This window comes from Balaenoptera acutorostrata, chromosome 10 (genome assembly GCF_949987535.1).
Source record: "Balaenoptera acutorostrata chromosome 10, mBalAcu1.1, whole genome shotgun sequence".
NCBI lineage: Eukaryota > Metazoa > Chordata > Mammalia > Artiodactyla > Balaenopteridae > Balaenoptera > Balaenoptera acutorostrata.
In genome coordinates, this window is record NC_080073.1 from 68,129,128 (window position 1) to 68,148,074 (window position 18,947).

The 18,947-nt window shown below is 47.9% G+C and overlaps 2 protein-coding genes across 4 annotated transcripts in view; both read left to right on the forward strand.

Moving 5' to 3' along the window:
* The window catches only part of PPARD (peroxisome proliferator activated receptor delta), an 83,427-nt gene extending 80,967 nt beyond the window's left edge, over window positions 1-2,460 (forward strand). For all 3 annotated transcript variants that reach the window (XM_007197988.2, XM_007197987.2, XM_007197989.2), the window contains one exon: window positions 397-2,460. In XM_007197988.2, coding sequence (XP_007198050.1) covers window positions 397-644 — 248 coding nt within the window. In that variant the 3' untranslated portion in view covers window positions 645-2,460. The remainder of the gene's footprint in view (window positions 1-396) is intronic.
* Window positions 919-16,713, forward strand: LOC103003481 (E3 ubiquitin-protein ligase makorin-1-like). The gene is made up of 9 exons (XM_028162756.2): window positions 919-1,049; window positions 6,230-6,314; window positions 11,226-11,345; window positions 11,524-11,768; window positions 13,888-13,991; window positions 14,181-14,353; window positions 14,477-14,587; window positions 16,116-16,251; window positions 16,500-16,713. The coding sequence occupies exons 2-9, from the start codon at window positions 6,244-6,246 to the stop codon at window positions 16,635-16,637; spliced, it is 1,098 nt and encodes a 365-aa protein (XP_028018557.2). The 5' UTR covers window positions 919-1,049; window positions 6,230-6,243; the 3' UTR covers window positions 16,638-16,713.
* Window positions 16,714-18,947: the final 2,234 nt, after the last annotated feature.

Sequence of the window (18,947 nt, forward strand, 5' to 3'; positions counted from 1 at the left end):
AAATTTTCTGTGTTTTACCTGCATTTTTCAAATTCCAACACAATAAATATAGTAAGACTCACGCTGACAGTGGCATAGAGCTTGCTTCATGCCAGGCACTGTTCAAGTTCCTTTTCCTAGATTATAACTCTTTAATCCTCATAACGATGCTATGCCAGAGGCACTTCTGTTATCCCCGTTTTACAGATGAGGAAACTGAGGTCCAGAGAGGCTGAGTGACCTGCCTGTAGCCTCATTGCTAGACTGTGGTAGAGAAGGGGTTTGAGTCCAGGCAGGGAGGCCCACTGTTCCCAGGGCCAAGTTGCCCACACTGGCGGGGTTAGGGGAGCTGCCCTGCCCTTCTGAGACCCCGTGTGTGCCTGCTCCCTCCCACACCTCTGCCCTCTGTCCCCACAGATCGGCCAGGCCTCATGAATGTGTCACAGGTGGAGGCCATCCAGGACACCATCCTGCGTGCCCTCGAGTTCCACCTGCAGGCCAACCACCCTGACGCCCAGTACCTCTTCCCCAAGCTGCTGCAGAAGATGGCTGACCTGCGGCAGCTGGTCACCGAGCACGCCCAGATGATGCAGCGGATCAAGAAGACGGAGACCGAGACCTCGCTGCACCCCCTGCTCCAGGAGATCTACAAGGACATGTACTGAGGGCTTCTCTGTCGACCAGCCGCTGAGCGCTGGGCCTGGTGGCCGAGGGGGATCACACACAGTCGGCCCGCCTCCCTCTCCCTTCCCCGGCTCCCTCCTTCTCAGCTCCTCTGTCTTCTCTCATTTCTTTGCTCTTTTTCTTCCTTCCTCTCTCGCCCTCCCTTTCTCTCTCCCCATCTCCGTGTCTGTCCCTCTTCCTCTTCCTGTGAGGCAGTTTGTGTTATTTCACCAGCAGCGCAGAACAGCACCTCTGCTTCCCCGCCCTGCGCCCCCCCACCCCCCCACAGCAGGAGGGGCCTGCCCTCTGCACCAACAGTCCCATTCTCCCGTCTTCAGTCTTCACAGCAAAGGACTCGAGCCATCCAAAGAAACACTAAGCTCTCTGGGCCTGGCTTCCCAGGGAAGGTAAGCAGGGCCAGGGCTGAGTGCAGAGCAGCCCCTGGTCACCGGGTCCCTGGCGGAGGACGCCTCCCCCAGCAGGCAGGCCCGCCCGGGCTGCGGCGGCTTGGCTCCCAGCAGGCAGCGCACACCTCAGCCCCACTGACGCCCGCCGCCCTTCCCTTCTTCTTTCCACCGGTCTCGCAGGCCAGTGTCACTGATGGCCTCCCCGCGCTGGCCGCTGGGGGACACCCGCCCAGCCTGGATAGAGGTGGGGTTCCCTCCAGGTTGGGGGTCCCTACACCCCCACTGACGAGGAGCGAGCTTAAAGAGAGGCGGAGGGAGGTAGGGGAGGTGGCGAGCCGGAGACATGCTTCTGAGCCCAGGCCTGGGGCGGGTCCCCCATCAGCACCCCACTCTGTCTGCCCCTCTGCAGCAGCCACCGAGTCCTGCCTACGGGTGTCGGCACCGCGCTCCCCCGTCTCCCGCAGCGCCAGGGCCTGGCCTCACGCGCACCCCTCCTTTCTCTGGCCTCCGGGAGACACTGGCAGTGGCTCCAGCCCAGCTGAAGCTCACGCCCCACACACACTCCCTCCAGCCCACACACCACAAGCACTGAAATCACTTTACCTGCAGGTTCCACACCCCTCACCCTCCCCTCCCTGAGGCAGGCCGAGTGCCCAGAGGGGCCTGCAGGTGGATGGGCAGAGCTGTGCCCCTGTTCCCGAGGCTAGGCCAGATCCCTTGGTGGGCACGGGGTCCTGCTGGGTCTCATCTCCAGCACCCACAGGGGAGGTACTGGGGATAAACTGATCCTGCTCGTTTGTGACACCCGTCTGTCCCAACAACTCTGCTGCCCTCCCCTTTTCCTTGTATTTGGCCCAGCTGGTCACCTGGCAGTCTCCCTATATACCGCCTCTGGTGACCAGGGACCTTGCTAGGCCCAGTCCCACTCCTGGCCCCGCCCCTCCCCCTCCTCCCCGTTGATAAGCACTCACCCCAGAGGAGAGACAGAAGCGCAGCTTGGAGCCGTTTGAGCAGAGGACAGAGAGCCTACCCAGGCTGCTTCTCCAGGGAGGAAACGGGTCTGGAGGGGTGAGGGGCTGGCTGGCGTCTCTGAGGAAGGTGGCAGGACGTGGGGTTAGAGCCCAGGCTTCCTGGGTCCTGTCTGGTCTTCCTTTCCGAGGCGCCTTTCCATGCCTGAGGATCACTCTCTACTGGCAAGATTCTTCCCTCCCCTCCCCCGCCACACACCCCATCCTCATCCCCCTCCCCAGGTCTGGTACTGAGGATACAGCTCTTCTCAGTGTCTGAACAATCTCCAAAATTGAAATGTATATTTTTGCTAGGAGCCCCAGCTTCCTGTGTTTTTAATATAAATAGTGTATACAGACTGATGGAACTTTAAATAAATGGGAATTAAATATTTAAGAGTTGATTTAAGCTAACTCAGCTTACAGTGTTTTTCCTGGGGGCTGATGAGACCCCTCCCCCTCTTCCACATCCAGTGCACAGAGGGGGAGACTTGGTCAGGCAAATGAGACTGTGGGGTGCTGGCCGGGGTGGCAGGGTCGGTTCTGGCTTGTGGGGCTGCCCGTCGTTCCCCCTCACCTCTTGCTCTGCTCACCAGTCCTCAGTCAGCAAGGTTTGTGGAGAACTGAGAAGATGCCATCCCACCCGGATGGAGCATTTGGGGTGGGAGGGGGAGAAAGGATACACACCCTCTGAGAAGGGTGTGTGGAACCATGGCACAAACCAGGTTTGGGGGTGAGGGCGTCTGGGAGGGGCTAAGAAGGGCCTGGGAGGAGGCAAGTCCCCCTGGGCCTTGAGTGGTATGTGGGACTTGCACAGGTTTTTGGGGTTTTTTTGCCACGCCACGCGGGATCTTAGTTCCCCAAGCGGGGATCGAACCCATTCCACCTGGAGTGGAAGCGTGGCGTCTTAACCACTGGACCGCCAGGGACGTCCCCGGGACTTGCACAGTTTTACCCCACGAGACATCAGGGCTTTCCTCTCCTTAGCTGACACCCCAGTTTTCTCCTTTACTTACAGTGGTGCCATCTTCACAGACAAATGAATCAAAAATTTAGACTAAAAAAGAAGAAAGCAACCTTAAGAGAATTAGAAGATACCGTCTTTGTGATAATTCTGTAAAACTTCTGAAACTTAAAAAGGTTTATTATCAAAGGAAGAAATGGGGTCCCAGGCTGGTAATATGCCTGGGGAGCCTGGAAGAAGCAGACGCAAAACCTTTCTGGAGGACAGACACAGGCAGTACAGAACTCCCACAAAATTACAAACATGAAGAGACAGCCTGCATGAAAATAAATAGAATAATCAGTGAAATTAGAGCCCCAGGACATCAAAAAGTATAGCTATTGATTATCATATAAGAGACAAATAAGTTTTATATTATTTAAAAATATAAAGATATGAAAATCATACGAAAGAAACAGTTTGCTTTTTAAGGAAAAAAAAAAGACAAACATTTTAAAAGAAATACCTGGAACTTCCAGGAAAAAAATGAGTTAAAAAACAGACACAGCCAAAGAGATCATTTTTGCCCCTCAGAAAAGATCTGTAGAAATTATCCCAAAAATAACATAGGAAAACCAAGATAGAAAATGTGGAAAGGAAGAATAACAATACAAATTCTCATATACTGCAGAAGGGAATAGAAGTTGATAAAATCAACTTGAAAAACAATTTGGCAAAATCTTGTAAAGTTAAAATGTGCCTGTGGAAGCTGTGAGGCATCACCCAGGTTCCACCCCTCAGAACCCAGGCACTGAGGTCAATGGCTGCTGGGCTCACAGCTGAGTTCCTCTCAGGAAATTGCCCACAGTGAAGGGGGCCACCTTGCCCAGGATAAGCACACTCCCTCCTCAGGGGCAGCCTATAGCCAACATGTGGGGACAAGCCAAGCCTCCTTGCCCCAGTTTGAAACAACGTGAAGAATCGTCCAGCTCCAGAATTGGGGCTTCTGTCCTAGGTACATTGCAGTTTAATTTCTCTCTCTACCCGATCCTGCTTCCTACAATTCCTTACAGGTGTTGTTCTCAGGAGCACTCCCCAGTGAGTGTCCTGCAAGTAAACCTCTAAATCTTATTTCCTGGAGAAGGCAGCCTGACACAGTACCCTAGAGTGAAAGCCACCAAATTGCACTAAGACTCACACACATGTTCTTTACAGCAAGAGCAAAAACTTAGAAACAATAACAATGTCTATCAACAGGAAAATGGATAAATTTGATATATTTATACAATGTTTAAGAAAAAAAAAAACTAGAAGAGTGGGGGAGGGAAAAAACAACCTAGAAGAATCACATGGGGAAAGTTATATATAATCTTGAAGTGGATAGACCTTTCAAAAATCTCTGTACACACAGAAGGTTCCAAGTTTCATGCAGTATACACAAAACTTAGAGTCTATAAAATAGATAAAAGATCTTACTACACCACACTAAAAAAATTTCTTCCAGTGGGGGCAACACAAAAAAATTTAAATCAACCATGTTAAAAAATGTGTGACATAATAAGACAAAGGTTAATTTCCTTAATATGTAAAGAGCACCTACCAAGCAATGAGTAAAATGTCAACAACCCAAATGGGCAAAGGATATGAACAGGAAAAGAAATGCCTCTAAAACATATGGAGAGATGCTTAATCTCATAGTAAGAGAAGTATAAATTAAAACTACAATGAGGGGGGGACTTCCCTGGTGGCTCAGTGGTTAATAATGTGCCTACCAATGCAGGGGACACAGGTTCGAGCTCTGGTCAGGGATGATCCCACGTGCCACGGAGCAATGAAGCCCGTGTGCCACAACTACTGAGCCTGTGCTCTAGAGCCCACGAGCCACAACTGCCACAACTACTGACCCCCAGTGCCGCAACTACTGAAGCCCGCGTGGCTAAAGCCGTGCTCTGCAACAAGAGAAGCCACTGCAATAAGAAGCCTGTGCACCGCAACGAAGAGTAGCCCCCGCTCGCCGCAATTAGAGAAAGCCCACGCACAGCAATGAAGACCCAACGCAGCCAAAAAAAAAAAAAAAAAAAAATCTACAAGGGACTTCCTGACGGTCCAGTGGTTAAGACTCCATGCTTCCACTGCAGGGGGTGCGGGTTTGATCCCTGGTTGGGTAACTAACTACAGCCAAAAGAATTAAATAAAACTACAATGAGATACTGTTGTTTTACATAACAAATTAACAAATACTAACAAGTTTGGTTATACTGTGTTGGCAGGGGTGTGCAGACACAGGCACTCTCATACTGTTGGTGGGAGTATAATCTGGCACAGCCACCACAGAGGGCTAACTGGCAGCACCTATAAAAATTTTTTTTTAATAATTTTGATCCAGGGCTTCCCTGGTGGCACAGTGGTTAAGAATAAAATAAAATAAATTTTAAAAATAAATAAAAAATAATTTTGATCCAGCAAAAGTTAAGGAAATAACAAAGATGTCCAAGACAATTTGTTTCCCAAACTAGTGTCTCAATTTACTGATAAATATAGGAAGCTGATTAAATTCAATTTAAAAATCTCTCCTTTAACTTTTAAGTGAATTCCTCTTATTTCGTCTTTTTAACTTTCCCAACTTACCTCCCACGTGGGGCACTGCAGTCTAGTGGAGAGTACATGGGCTTTGGAGGATTAAGATAGGAATTGAGGGGGTCTTAGGAATAGTCAGAGCTGGAAGGGCTCTTAGAGCTCATGGTCCCCCTTCTCCTCACTCCCCATCATCAATGGGCCCAGTCCAATTGTTCTCCACGGTGCAAGCTACAAATCCAACAGCAATTTATACTGCCCAGGAGAGGCTCTGACTGGCTGATGTGCTATCATCCAATCTGGAGCTTCCTCATTAGAGCCTCAGACAAGCCCCCTCCTGGCCACCTCTTATGGTGGCCCTTGCTGAGGCCCTTAAAGTCCTTAAACCATCCCCCCAGTTTCCTCCAGTAATCATCTAGGGATCCCTTAAGGCCTTCATGCCCCACCCCACCCACATCCTGTAGCCTGGACAGGGCATTTGGAGCCCCCAGCCTCCTAGCCTTCCAGCCATCCTGCTTCACCGTCCATCCCTCCTCCTGCAGGCCGGGGGCCATGGGGAGGGGTGGGCCTGCCTGCGCAGCCCCTCCTCCCTTTGGCCCTGCCCAGAGAGAGAGGGATAAAGGAGCACCAGAGCAGCCCTGCCTGATTCTCATTAGGGGCCACAGCTGGGATGGACCCTGCGGAGCCGGATGGCGGCAGCCGAGGTGGAGAGAGCAGGCCCCGCTCCCAGCGACCACACAGGTAAGGGCCTGGGTTTTGGGAGACCACAGGGGGAGTGGGAGAAAATTCTTTGGGGTTCTGTCTGTCCACTGAAAGCTCAGTCTTTAAGAATTTGGGGTGCATCAGGTGGGAAAAGGGGCTTCCTAGCCCCCACCCCAATGCTGGAAGGGTCTGGAGACTATCTCTCACCCTTCACAGTTCAGAGGAGGAGACTGAGGCCAGAGAGGGGATAAGTCAGGGCTAGCTCAGGGTCTGACCATTTAGGACAGAGATTCCCCACTTGCCTTTTTTCTCTTCCACTCAACAAATGTTTCTCTGCCCAGAAATACTGTACAGCTCCCTGCAGTGGGATCTGGTCCCCTGGTCATCTTTGTAGCCCCAGTATGTAGCCTGGTGCCAGGTGTTCATAAGTGTGTGAATGGAAACACTTCAGGTTGAACATTACACCATTAGAGAGTCATTCTTTTGGGTATGTTAGCTCACTAAGCCTTCCATCAGGCATTCATACCTTAGCACAGATTCATTTTGCCAACAGATGGAAGAGACGAGTTCCCCAGAGAGAACTGAATATTGGGTAAAGGAGGGATCATTGTAGACCTTAGGGTCTCAGTGTGAAATGGTTTTCCCAAGCTGGGAAGAAAGGCAATCTGGCAGCAAAAGGAAGGCAAAAAAAAAGAAGATGGACATTTACTAAAGGAGATTTTCAGTTGTTCCTGGTCCTGCCCAAAGCTCAAGAAGGAAGGTGGCATGCTAGACTAAGTTTGGCCCTCAAGTTTTAAGAATCTTGGTCAGGGGGCTCATTTGGCAGGTTCCACCTCCCCCTCACTGCACCCAGCCCCACCTTCCTCATCCCTGTTCTTCTCTGCACACCCTGTGTTCACCCAACAGGCCAGTCCTGATTACTGCTCAGGGGTCCACTGCTTTGGCCTCCCAGCCACCCAGCTGCTTTTGCTGCCTCCCCAGGCCTGGATTACCAGTGACCTCTGGCTGTTCTGTCCCCAACCCTTGGCCTCAGAATTTGGCTTAAGAAATTCCCTAAATCCAGCAGCCCTCACCCCTGACAAGTCAATCTTGGTTAACTAGAGAAGTATTGTGCTGAGTGAGGACACCTGGGTTATGGTCCTAACTCTTGTTCCGAGTCCCAGGCCAGTTACTTGACCTCTCTGAGCCTCAGATTTTGAAAACAAAAGATGACTCCTGACTTTTAAGGCTTGTTTTGAGGATTAAATGAACTAATTTGCCAGTACCCCGAACAAAATGTGTTTTATTGGTATGTTAAGGCTGTGTGGGTGGGTGGAGGGCAGGACTTATCAGAGCATTTAATATGTTCATGTACGGTAAGCAATATACAACATGACTCTAAAAAATATAGAAGGAGGAGTTTCTCAAATCAATTTGATCACAAAGCCCCTAGCTCCTGTTGCTCTGGCTCGTCTGATGGTCTAAGAGCACCTCTGGACATGCTGGGAGAGCTCTGTTGTTGGATCTCTCAGCTTGTGAAGGAGCTAGTATGGTGGCCTCTTAGGCAGTCCTGGAGGTCAGCTTCATTGGTGGTCTTTAGGGAAAGCAAAGCTTTGGGGACTGGGGACAGGAGGCTTTCAAGCCCTTCCTTTGAGGGCCACTGGCTCCTCCCCTAGGGGGTGAGAGGCTCCTCCTCTCAGGTCACCCACCCTTTCTCCAGTGACTGTCATTTCCACCTCACCCCTCACCCCAACCTCCATCCACCTTCCATCCTCCCTAACTTTGGCTGTCACCACTGATCTGGTCCCTCCCCCACTGCAGCCTCTTCCTATCTACTCCTCATGTTATAATTGGGAGCAGAAACATACCAGGCCAGGCATCTTCTATAAACCTAAAAGAAATTTGAAAAAACATGTATCCCCTCCACACTCCAAGTTATCTAATGGTATTCATCATAACGTAAATTGTTGCAAAGGTTAAATTTATAATGTATTCTAAATAGTCCCACTTTAAAATAATACAATTATTCTTTTTTAATTCCAAAAGAAAGTTTTAAAAGATGTTTTTAGAGTAGTTACATCATTAAATCGAATGCTTTTTACCGTTTCTGAATCTTTCTTCTCCAAGGCTGGCACTTCAGGCAAGATTTTGAGGGATGTGTTCAAAGCTCTCAGCCCACAAGAACTTGCCCTCAATCTTCCTGCAGGAGCCTCTCAATTTTTCCAAGCCAGGCAGTGAGAATGATTGAAAGTCACCATGGGGTACCGGGCTGGGGCTGGCTGTAGCTCTGTGCAGAATTTCAGTCGAAGGTATTTCAGGCTGCTTGCTTTGGGACCTGCCAATGAACTTGCTGTGTGGGCAGCTGAGCAGCAATGGCAGGTGAGCAGGGTGGATTTGATTAAGTACATTATTCTTTTCATGCATCCAGTGGCATCTAAATACCAGAGAGATTTAACATATACTGTCATCCATTTAAAAGTATATAAAAGCAGGCTTTTACAGTTTTACGTAACTCCTTTTTCTCCTTGAATGCCTATTCTACTTCTCTCACAGAATTTTACCAATACAAATATTTTTCTTCTCAGAAGTCTTTCACTGATCACGATATTATCTGTTCCTGCAACAAAAATATTTGTGAAACGGAAATATGATTTTTTTCTAGATTTAATTATTAGTAGTACTCAACTGATCAAAAGAAGTAAATTACACACTTTTTTTTTTTTTGGCCATGCCATAAGGCTTGCAGGATCTTATTTCCTCCACCAGGGATCAAACCCAGGCCCTGGCAGTGAAAGTGCTGAGTCCCAAACACTAGATTGCCAGGGAACTCCCTACACATTTTAACAGTTAATTACTAAATAACAAAATTTTCATTAGAAAATTTAGATGAGATAGTTGCTTCCCCCCCACCAAAAAAAGCTCATGTATCCATGGATAAACATTACTTATTGCTAGAATAAGACAGGATTCAACATCAGTTTCTTTCTTTTTTGTGGGGGAGGGGTTTTGTCTGTTATTCAATTTTATTTTTTAAAATTTTTATTGGGGTATAATTGATTTACAATGTGTTATCAACATCAATTTCTATTTTTAATATTTATGAATGGAAGCACTGAGAAATCTTGTTCACATAAATAAGCAAATGGAAATGAAAGGTTATTTGTTATAGCAGGGGCACTCAATTCTTTGAATTTCTTCTGAATTAAACCAAAAATGTCTGAATTAAAATCAAAAGTTACCGTTTAATGATCTTATATTACCCTCCTGGCCCTCACAACAGCTTCCATAAAAATAACAAAATAATAACAACTACAGTTATTATAAGTATTATATTATGTAATAATATAATAATAATCATTGTAATAAGGACCATGTGCCCGACGATCTGGTACCTTCACCAACAAGACTGGGTGCCTGTCACCCATCCTGCCCTTCCTCCACCTGCTTCTCTGCCAGGGCCTCTCTTGGACATTCTCTGGAGAATGGTGGGGGCCACTCTATGGCAGACCCCCAGCATCAGCTGGCAGTCTGTGTCCTCTTGGGACAAGAGTCTGGCCTCTGTCCCCATCCCGGCTGCCCTGGCCACTTCACATGTGGGCTTATTCCCACTCCTGGCAAGGAAGCACACGACAAGAGCAGAGGTCCCCAGAGTCCTGGCTCAGGCCTGGACACATAGTAGATTCTCAATAAATGTTGGCCCAACTTGGCCTCCTCCCACCCTTCCCACCTCACAGGCTGACCCTCAAATGTCCCTGTAGTAGTGGTGATGATGATGATGATAATGATGACAGCAGAGTGATAAGAACAGCTAATATTTATTGAGGGCTTGCTATGTGCCAGGTATAGTTGGCCATGTGTATCTGTGTGTTCCGTATCCGTGGATTAAACCAACTGCAGATTGAAAATATTTGGGAAAAAAATCCCAGAAAGTTCCAAAAAGCAAAACTTGAATTTGCTGCGTACCAGCAAATATTTACATAGTATTTACATTGTATTAGGTGTTATAAGTGATCTAGAGATAATTTAAAGTATACAGGAGCATATGCATAGGTTATATGCAAATACTATGCCATTTTATTTTTTTAAAATTTTTATTTATTTATTTTTATTTTTTCTATTTTTTGGCTGGGCCACGTGGCATTCGGGATCTTAGTTCTCTGACCAGAGATTGAACCTGTGCCCCCTGCAGTGGAAGCACGGTGTCTTAACCACTGGACCACCAGGGGAGTCCCTGTGCCATTTTATATAAGGGACTCCAGCATCCATGGATTTTGGTGTCCATGGAGGTTCTGGAACCAATCTCGCACGGATACCAAGGGATAACTATGCTTTACATACAATATCTCATTTACGTTTTCCATCATCCCATAAATTAAGTACTGATAACTTACAAATGAAGAAACTGAGGCATGGAAAGTTTGTCCAAGCTCATACAACCAAGAAGTAGTGGTACCAGGCAGAACTGGCTATATCATTTGTGGGACCCAGCACAAAAAGAAAATCAGGGTCCCGTGTTCAAAAATTTAATAATTTCAAGACAGCAACGGCAGAACATTGAAGCAAGCGTGGGGCCCCTGCGTGACTAAATAGGTCCGTGCCCATAGAGCAGGCCCTGGTTCCGGAATCTGAACCCAGAATTCTGAATCCAGAGCCCACAAGACTCTGTGCTTGGAGAAAGTAATAGGAATCACTATGATTTACTGAGCACCTGCTATGTGCATTGTGTGAAATCTAAAAAAAACTTCACGACAACCCTGAGGTAACAGGAGGCGTTGTTACCCTCATGTTTCAGGGGGAGGAAACCAAGCTTTAGGGAAATTGAATTACCACCCAGGGTTGTCAAGCAGAGTCAGGATTTGAACACAGGACCAAGCCTGGAGCCTGAGTCCTCATGTCACACAGCCTCTTTCTAGAAGGATCACAAAGGCAGGAACTAAAATGGGGCTGGGCATGACTCAGATGTTCTCTTAGGAACTTTGACCGAGGGGCCTGTCACTGGGGGTCCAGCCGCTGCTTCGCTCAGGACCGGAAGGCATCCCAGGTCTGCAGATATTTCCAGCGAGGCTTCTGCTTCCATGGAGATGGATGCAGGTAAGCGTCTCTTCTCCTTGAGTGGGGAGCAGGCTGGGAGACTTGGGAGGAATCATCCTTCATGGACCATGCATCTTCCCAGAGCCCCTCTGCCCTCAGCTCCAAGTACTAGGCTGAGCTAGCTCTGAGCCCTGGAGGAGCGATCCCTTTCTCCTTACCCTTCTCTTCCTCACGACAGCTACCAGCACCTGCAGCCTCCCTGCCACCTTGAGTGGGGCCGCCGCCATTCAGAGCCACACATCACCCTGTCAGGCCCCCCGCAGGGACTGACCCGCAGGGGCTCCGAGCCCTCCTACCTGCCCTCTGTGACTGTCGGATGGGGTTGGGCCGGGGCCTACCAGGGCATGGAGCCTGGCCTGGAGGATTTGTTCAGCAAGACTGAGGACATTGGTGGCAGCTCCTGGAAGTCCCTGTCCCTATCATGTGAGTCATCAGGGGTACTGCGGGTGGGCACAAGTGAGATCTGAGACCAGGATTCCTGCTCTGTCTCTGAGCAAGGTTTATATTTCCTTCCACCCTCTCCCTCCTCAAGATTCCCAGCCAGAGGGAAAATTTCCTTTGGCTCTGTTGCTCTCTGTGTTCTAGAAGCAGAATACCATGATGCCTGTGGAGTCAGACCACCTAGTTTCAAATGCTGGCTCCACCACTTAGGAACTGTGTGACCTTGAACAAGTCACTTAACCTCTCTGAGCCTCAACTGCCTCATCTGCTAAAGGGCACTGATAATAGCACCTACTCACAGGGTCTTGATGAGTTCGTATATGTGATATGCACAGCACAGTACCTGGCACAGAGTAAACACTAAATGTTAGTAGTTATTTTTAAGATTATTGCTCTAATTCAGTGCTGTCCAACAGAAATATGTTACATATGGAATTTTTTTTCTTAACGTCTTTATTGGAGTATAATTGCTTTACAATGGTGTGTTAGTTTCTGCTGTATAACAAAGTGAATCAGCTATACATAAACATATATCCCCATACCTCCTCCCTCTTGCATCTCCCTCCCACCCTCCCTATCCCACCCCTCTAGGTGGATACAAAGCACCGAGCTAATCTCCCTGTGCTATGTGGCTGCTTCCCACTAGCTATCTGTTTTACATTTGGTAGTGTATATATGTCCATGCCACTCTCTCACTTCGTCCCAGCTTACCCTTCCCCCTCCCGGTGTCCTCAAGTCCATTCTCTATGTCTGCGTCTTTATTCCTGTCCTGCCGCTAGGTTCTTCAGAACCTTTTTTTTTTTTTTTAGATTCCATATAACATATGCAATTTTTTGTATCAGCTTTATTGAGATATAATTCACAAACCAAAAAATTCACCAATTTAAAATGTACGATTCAGTGTAATACAGTATATTCAGAGTTGTACCAACATTAGCACTGTTTTTTTAAATTAATTTTTATTGGAGTATAGTTGATTTGCAATGTTGTGTTAGTTTCTGTTGTACAGCAAAGTGCATCAGTTATACATATACATATATCCACGCTCTTTTAGATTCTTTTCCCGTATAGGTAGTTACAGAGTACTGAGTAGAGTTCCCTGTGCTATACAGTAGGTTCTTATTAGTAGCACTATTTAATTCTAGAAGATTTTCATTACCCCAAAAAGAAGCCCATTAGCAGTCACTCTCCATCCACAACCCCTCCCAGCCATTGATAACCACTAATCTATTTTCTCTCTCTATGGATTTGCCTATTCTGGACATTTCATATAAATGGAATCATACAATATATGGCCTTTTTGTGTCTAGCTTCTTTTATTTAGTATAATATTTTCTAGGTTTATCCATGTTGTAGCATATAGAAGTACTTCATTTCCTTTTATGGCCAAATAATATCCCAGTGTATGGATATATGCCACATTTTGTTTTATTCATTCACCAGTTGATGGATACTTGGGTTGTTTTTGCTTTTTGGCTATTATGAATAATGTTGCTATGAGCACTTATGTACAAATTTTTGTGTGGATGTATATTTTCGTTTCTCTTGGGTATATACCTAGGAGTGGAATTGCTGGATCATATGTTAACCCTATGTTTAATATTTTGAGGAACCGCCAAACTGTTTTCCAAAATGGTTGCACCATTTTACAATTCACGCATGTAATTAAAATTTTTCTAGCAGCTTCATTTTAAAAAAAGGAAAACGAAACAGGTGAAATTAATTTTAATATTTAACCCAATATATCAAAAATTACATATCCAATATCGTTTCAATATGTAATTAATATAAAAAGTTAATAATGAAACATTTTAGAGACTTTTTGGTATTCAGCTTCAAAATCTCATGTGTATTTTACACTTACAACACATCTGAATTCAGACTAGCTCCATTCCAGGTGTTTGATAGCCACATGTGGCAGGTGGCTATCGTATTGAATAGCACAGGTCTAAACAGTTGTGTTAGAGACATAATTCTGGCTAGACTCTGAACTACTGGTGGACAGAACTTTACACACCCTCAGGGCCTTGCATGCAGCAGACACTCAGGAGATACCACATGAATGAGTAAATGAATGAATGGATCCAGTTTTCCCCAACAGCTGCTGATGGTGATCACAGCTACTTCCCGAAGTCTCGGCCTATGTCAGACCCTGTCCAGGAGCTCCTAGCCCCACTTCAGAGCCTGGACCTTGAGGTGCAGCAGGTAGTGGAGGGGGAGGGGAAGAGGATGCCATGCTGGACCTCTGGGATGCCCAGACCTGCTGGAGGAGGGCTCTGTGTTCCCTGAGGCTGTATTTGGGGTGGCAGTGTGTGTGTGTGTGTGTGTGTGTGTGTGTGTTGGCGGGATGGGGGCTGAAGGGAGGATGTGCTCTGACCCTGCCCGTGGCTGCAGAGGGTGCAGGACAGTCGGGACATCGTGTGTGGCATCTGCATGGACAAGGTGTGGAACAAGCCAGAGGCCGAGCGGATTTTTGGCGTCCTGCCCAACTGCAGCCATCCCCACTGCCTGGGCTGCCTGCGCACCTGGCGGAAGAGCCGAGGGGACTTCCCGCTGGGTGTCATCAAGTCAGTGTCATGGAGGGGCCAGCAGGGAGGGAGGGAAAGGTCCCACAGAGGGGTGGGCTCAGAGACAGGCCGATGGGCTTGTGACTACTCCTCTCCCACCTCCCACCCCATCCCACCCCGCAGGGCCTGTCCCCAGTGCCGTGTCCCTTCCAGCTACATCATCCCCTGCAAATTCTGGGTGAGCAAGGGGCCTGAGAAGGAGCAACTCATCAGGAACTTCAAGGCTCGGACCAGGTGAGCCTGGCAGGGGGACCATGACTCAGGTTAGGAAAGAGGGGAAGCAGCCCCTGATCCATACCCTGTCAGCCGTGGTTCCCAGCATGGCATCCCCCAAATCCTGGAAGTGCAGAGTGACCAAGACGGCAGGTGAGGGTGTGAGCTATTTCCACTATTCCAGAAAGCCCAGTGAATAATGGTGAGTGACTGAGACAGTCAAGGCCAAGTTTCTCTTCTAGCCTGGCTCAGGATCCACGCAGGGAAACTCTGGTTCTCTCAGCATGATGGGAAGCCCTTCTTGGCTTTTATTTCGGATTTTTTTTTTTAAAGCAGGAAAGTATAGGAATTCCTCGGCAGTCCAGTGGTTAGGACTCGGCGCTCTCACTGACGGGGCCCCAGGTTCTATCCCTGGTCGGGGAACTAAGATCCCACAAGCCACCATGGAAGTAGAGACTCTTACTGTTATCACGCTATAGAAGGAGAAAGTGAGGCAAGGTCTATGGGGCTTAAGTAAGGAAGTGGGCTTGAACCCAGGCATTCTGACTCCTAGCATGGACTACAGGGAACCATGGGGAGGATATTGACTTGAGAGGAAGAAGGGCCATACCTGGGTAGCCAACTGACCATGAGGTTGAAAGGAAACTGTAAGATGATTAATGTTTCCAGATAGACGGCCACAGGACTGGTACTGTCACGTGAGAGCTGGGTGAGGGAGGCTGATGGAGAATCTGGTCAGGTTGAGTGGGGTGGTTTTGGATGCTATCTGGACGGAGGGGTTCCTGATGCTAGGTTTGGTCAAATGGTAGGAAGAGGAAGAGGGACAGTCATTTTAGAGGGATTCCCAGGCTTCCAGCTTGGTGGTCAGCGGGATCCTCCATTCACGCTGGGACTGCAGGAAGTGGGAAAGACTCAACTGCGTTGGAGTCAAGCAGAGAGGTGATGATGCAGGAAAAAGGAAAAAGGCTATAAATATGCGCTTTATCTTTTTCTCCCTCTCGTCCATCTTTCTGTGCAAGAAAAAGCTGTTCCTACTTAAGCAGATCACACGTTGCCCACAAACCCTTCCTGTATCTGACCTTTCACAGAATGAAATTTGAAATCTCAGAAGTGGGAAACTTCTTAATCCATTTCATTAGCTAGCAGTTACCAAATCAGAAGACCACCCCTCAGAAGAGGGCATTGTTCTAACCTGGTTACAGAGACACATTGTAGGGTTATCTGCTCTCCCTCCTCCTTTGGTGGTATTACTGAAACTTAGTTCAAAGAAAGAAAGGAGATTCCCAGGGTCACTTCTGTCCCAAATAGACTTTGTGGGAATTAAGAGAAAGGTACCACTTAAGACACTTTACTGCCATCTGCTGGGAAATAATTGTAATAAATGTAACATCTACACTTGTCTATGTGATCCTAGAGGTGCCAGCACAGATGTGGTGCCTTTGTGCTGTGTGTAACCTACCCAACCTTACATGTCGGTCTTGAGTGCCCCTTGTTCCTGGGGCAGCTGGGCTTGAAGGTGATGGTCTTCTATCCTTCTGCCCTCTCATAGCCAGATTCGATGCCGGTTCTTCATGCGGGGGAATGGCCGCTGCCCCTACAAGTCGGACTGCATTTACCTGCATCAGCTCCCAGATAAGGCCCCGAGTTCTGATCCTTCCTGGCCCGGGAGTATGCAGCTGGCCTCTGTGAGTGAGGTGTTAACAGCAAGGATAAGGGGTCGGGGAGGCTGCTGGCCATGGTTTATAATAAATGTCTGTGATAAATGTAAAACCTATGTATGATGTCTATGACATTAATGGTGCCTGCTTAGATGTGGTGCCTTTGTGCTATGTACAACCTGCCTAACCTTAGGTGTCAGCCTTGATTCCCCTGTACCAGGTACAACTGGGGTCGAAGCTGATGGGTTTTCACTGATTTCTTTTTCTACTCTCAGGTGGTGGGCAAAACAGCGTTCCTAGGGGGCACTGAGCCAGAGGAGGAAGTGTTCTTCATGAACTGTGCCCTGACCATGGCCTTCTGGGGTTCAGAACTCTTCCTGGACCCCAACAGTTCTTACCACTGCCTCCTGTAACCAGGATCAACGTGTGGGGGGATGGGGCTGAGGGGCAGGGGTTGCCAGGTGGTAGGTCTTTTCCCTTTGGAGCTTGGTGGGGGACGAAAGTAGCAAGTGCTCCACCCCCATGAACCGCAGCAGTGACACAGCTGGGGAACATGGGGAGGGGGGATGGCTCTCGGGAAAGAGGAAGGGTTCTCACCCTCTTGCCAGGGACTTGGTTTTTAACTTTGCTCTTTTGTAGAAGGATTCTGAAAGAAAACCAATAAAGTGCACCTAAGCCATCACTGCTGGTGTCTGAAGAGTGTCTGCTTATAGCCCAGGTGCACCCTCACCCCTACCCCCACCAAGGGTTTCTTCTGCATTTAATCTGTTGCAATATCACCTGTCACTTAGCCTTTGGAAAACTTCATTTTATGCTCATAAGGGAATGAGAACAGAAAGGGCAAATAATGTAGGTATTATAAAAATAGTAATGTCAGAGATCCCATGAAAGGGTCTCAAGGATTCCCCCTTGGAATCCTTGTGGATTCCAAGTATGGTTCTTGAACCACACTTAGAAGTTTTCTCCCTTTTCTCCTTCCCATTGGCTAGAATGCAGACCTTGGTGGGAATGAACCAGAGCCACCATGATAAGGCTGGCAGTTGAGGATGGGCAGGGCATTGAAGGCTGTTTAGCATTCTTGGCCCTGCCCACTACTTATCAGGGCCTCCACCCCTTTGCCCCCAACATCATTTGTTCATTTGAAGACCAAAAACATCTCCTATGAAGTTAGAACTGATAAACTGAGATAGAGGTTCCTGGAAGAAACTTCTTTCCTACTATTTTGCCCTTTGCAAAGCAGGCACTATCTAAGACAGAGGTCCCCAACCCCTGGGCCACGGACCGATACCAGTCCATGGCCTGTTAGGAACCAGGCCACAGAGCAGGAGGTGAGCAGTGAGCGAAGCTTCATCTGTGTTTACAGCCGCTCCCCATCGCTCATATTACCACCTGAGCTCTGCCTTCTGTCAGATCAGCGGTGGCATTAGATTCTCAGAGGAGCTCGAACCCTACTGTGAACTGTGCATGCGAGGGATCTAGGTTGCACGCTCCTTATGAGAATCTAATGCCTGATGATCTGAGGTGGAGCTGAGGCAGTGATGCTAGCGCTGGGGATTGGCTGCAAATACAGATTATCATTAGCAGAGGGGTTTGACTGCACAGAGACCATAATAGATCAGTTGCTTGTAGACTCATATCAAAACTCTATCAGTGGGTGGCAAGTGACAATGAAGCTGCATCTTACGGAGTAGACTGGACATAAGCAACACACTTCGGGTGTCACTGTCTCCCGTCACCCCCCAGATGGGACCATCTAGTTGCAGGAAAACAAGCTCAGGGCTCCCACTGATTCTGCATTATGGTGAGTTGTATCATTGTTTCATTATACATTACAATGTAATAATAATAGAAATAAAGTGCACAATAAATGTAATGTGCTTGAGTCATCCCCAAACCATCCACCCCACCCCCACCCCCATCCGTGGAAAAATTTTCTTCCACGAAACTGGTCCCTGGTGACAAAAATTTTGGGGACCACTGATCTAAGAAATACTCCGTAGTCCTTTCCAATAGCTCCCTTAAAATCATTTTTTAAAAATTTTAAAAATTTTATTTTTTGGCTGCATCAGGTCTTAGTTGCGGCACATGGGATCTTTTGTTGCGACGCACAGGCTCTTCCTTGCAGTGTGTGGGCTTCTCTCTAGTTGTGATGCATGGGCTCCAGAGCTCATGAGCTCTGTAGTTGCAGTACACCGGCTCTCTAGTTGTAGTGTGAGGGCTCAGTAGTTGTGGCACTTGGGCTTAGTTGTCCTGTGGCATGTGGGATCTTAGTTCCCCAACCAGGGATCGAACCGGCATCCCCTGCGTTGCGAGATGGTTCTTAACCACTGGACCACCAGGGAAGTCCCTCCCTTGAAATCATTTTGGAAAAAATAAAAAATTTGGCTCTAATGGAAATCAGATCCAGTTCAAAATATGCCTATGGCTTCCCATACTATTCAGGGTGAAAGACAAATTCCTCTCTATGACGTCAAGGCCTCACAAGATCTGGTCTGGTTACCTCTCCTGTTACTCCCCAGCAAGTGCACTCTGCTCTAGCCATGCCTCTGCCCCAGAGCCTGTGCATTTGCTGTTCCCTCTGCCTGACATGATCTCCTCATAGACCTCTACCTGGCTTGCTCCCTTATCTCCTTCAGGTTCATCTTGCCTGACCACCTATTTAAAACTACCTCACTGTATCTCCCTTCCCTGCTATATCCTTGAAAGCGCTTATCACAAGCAAA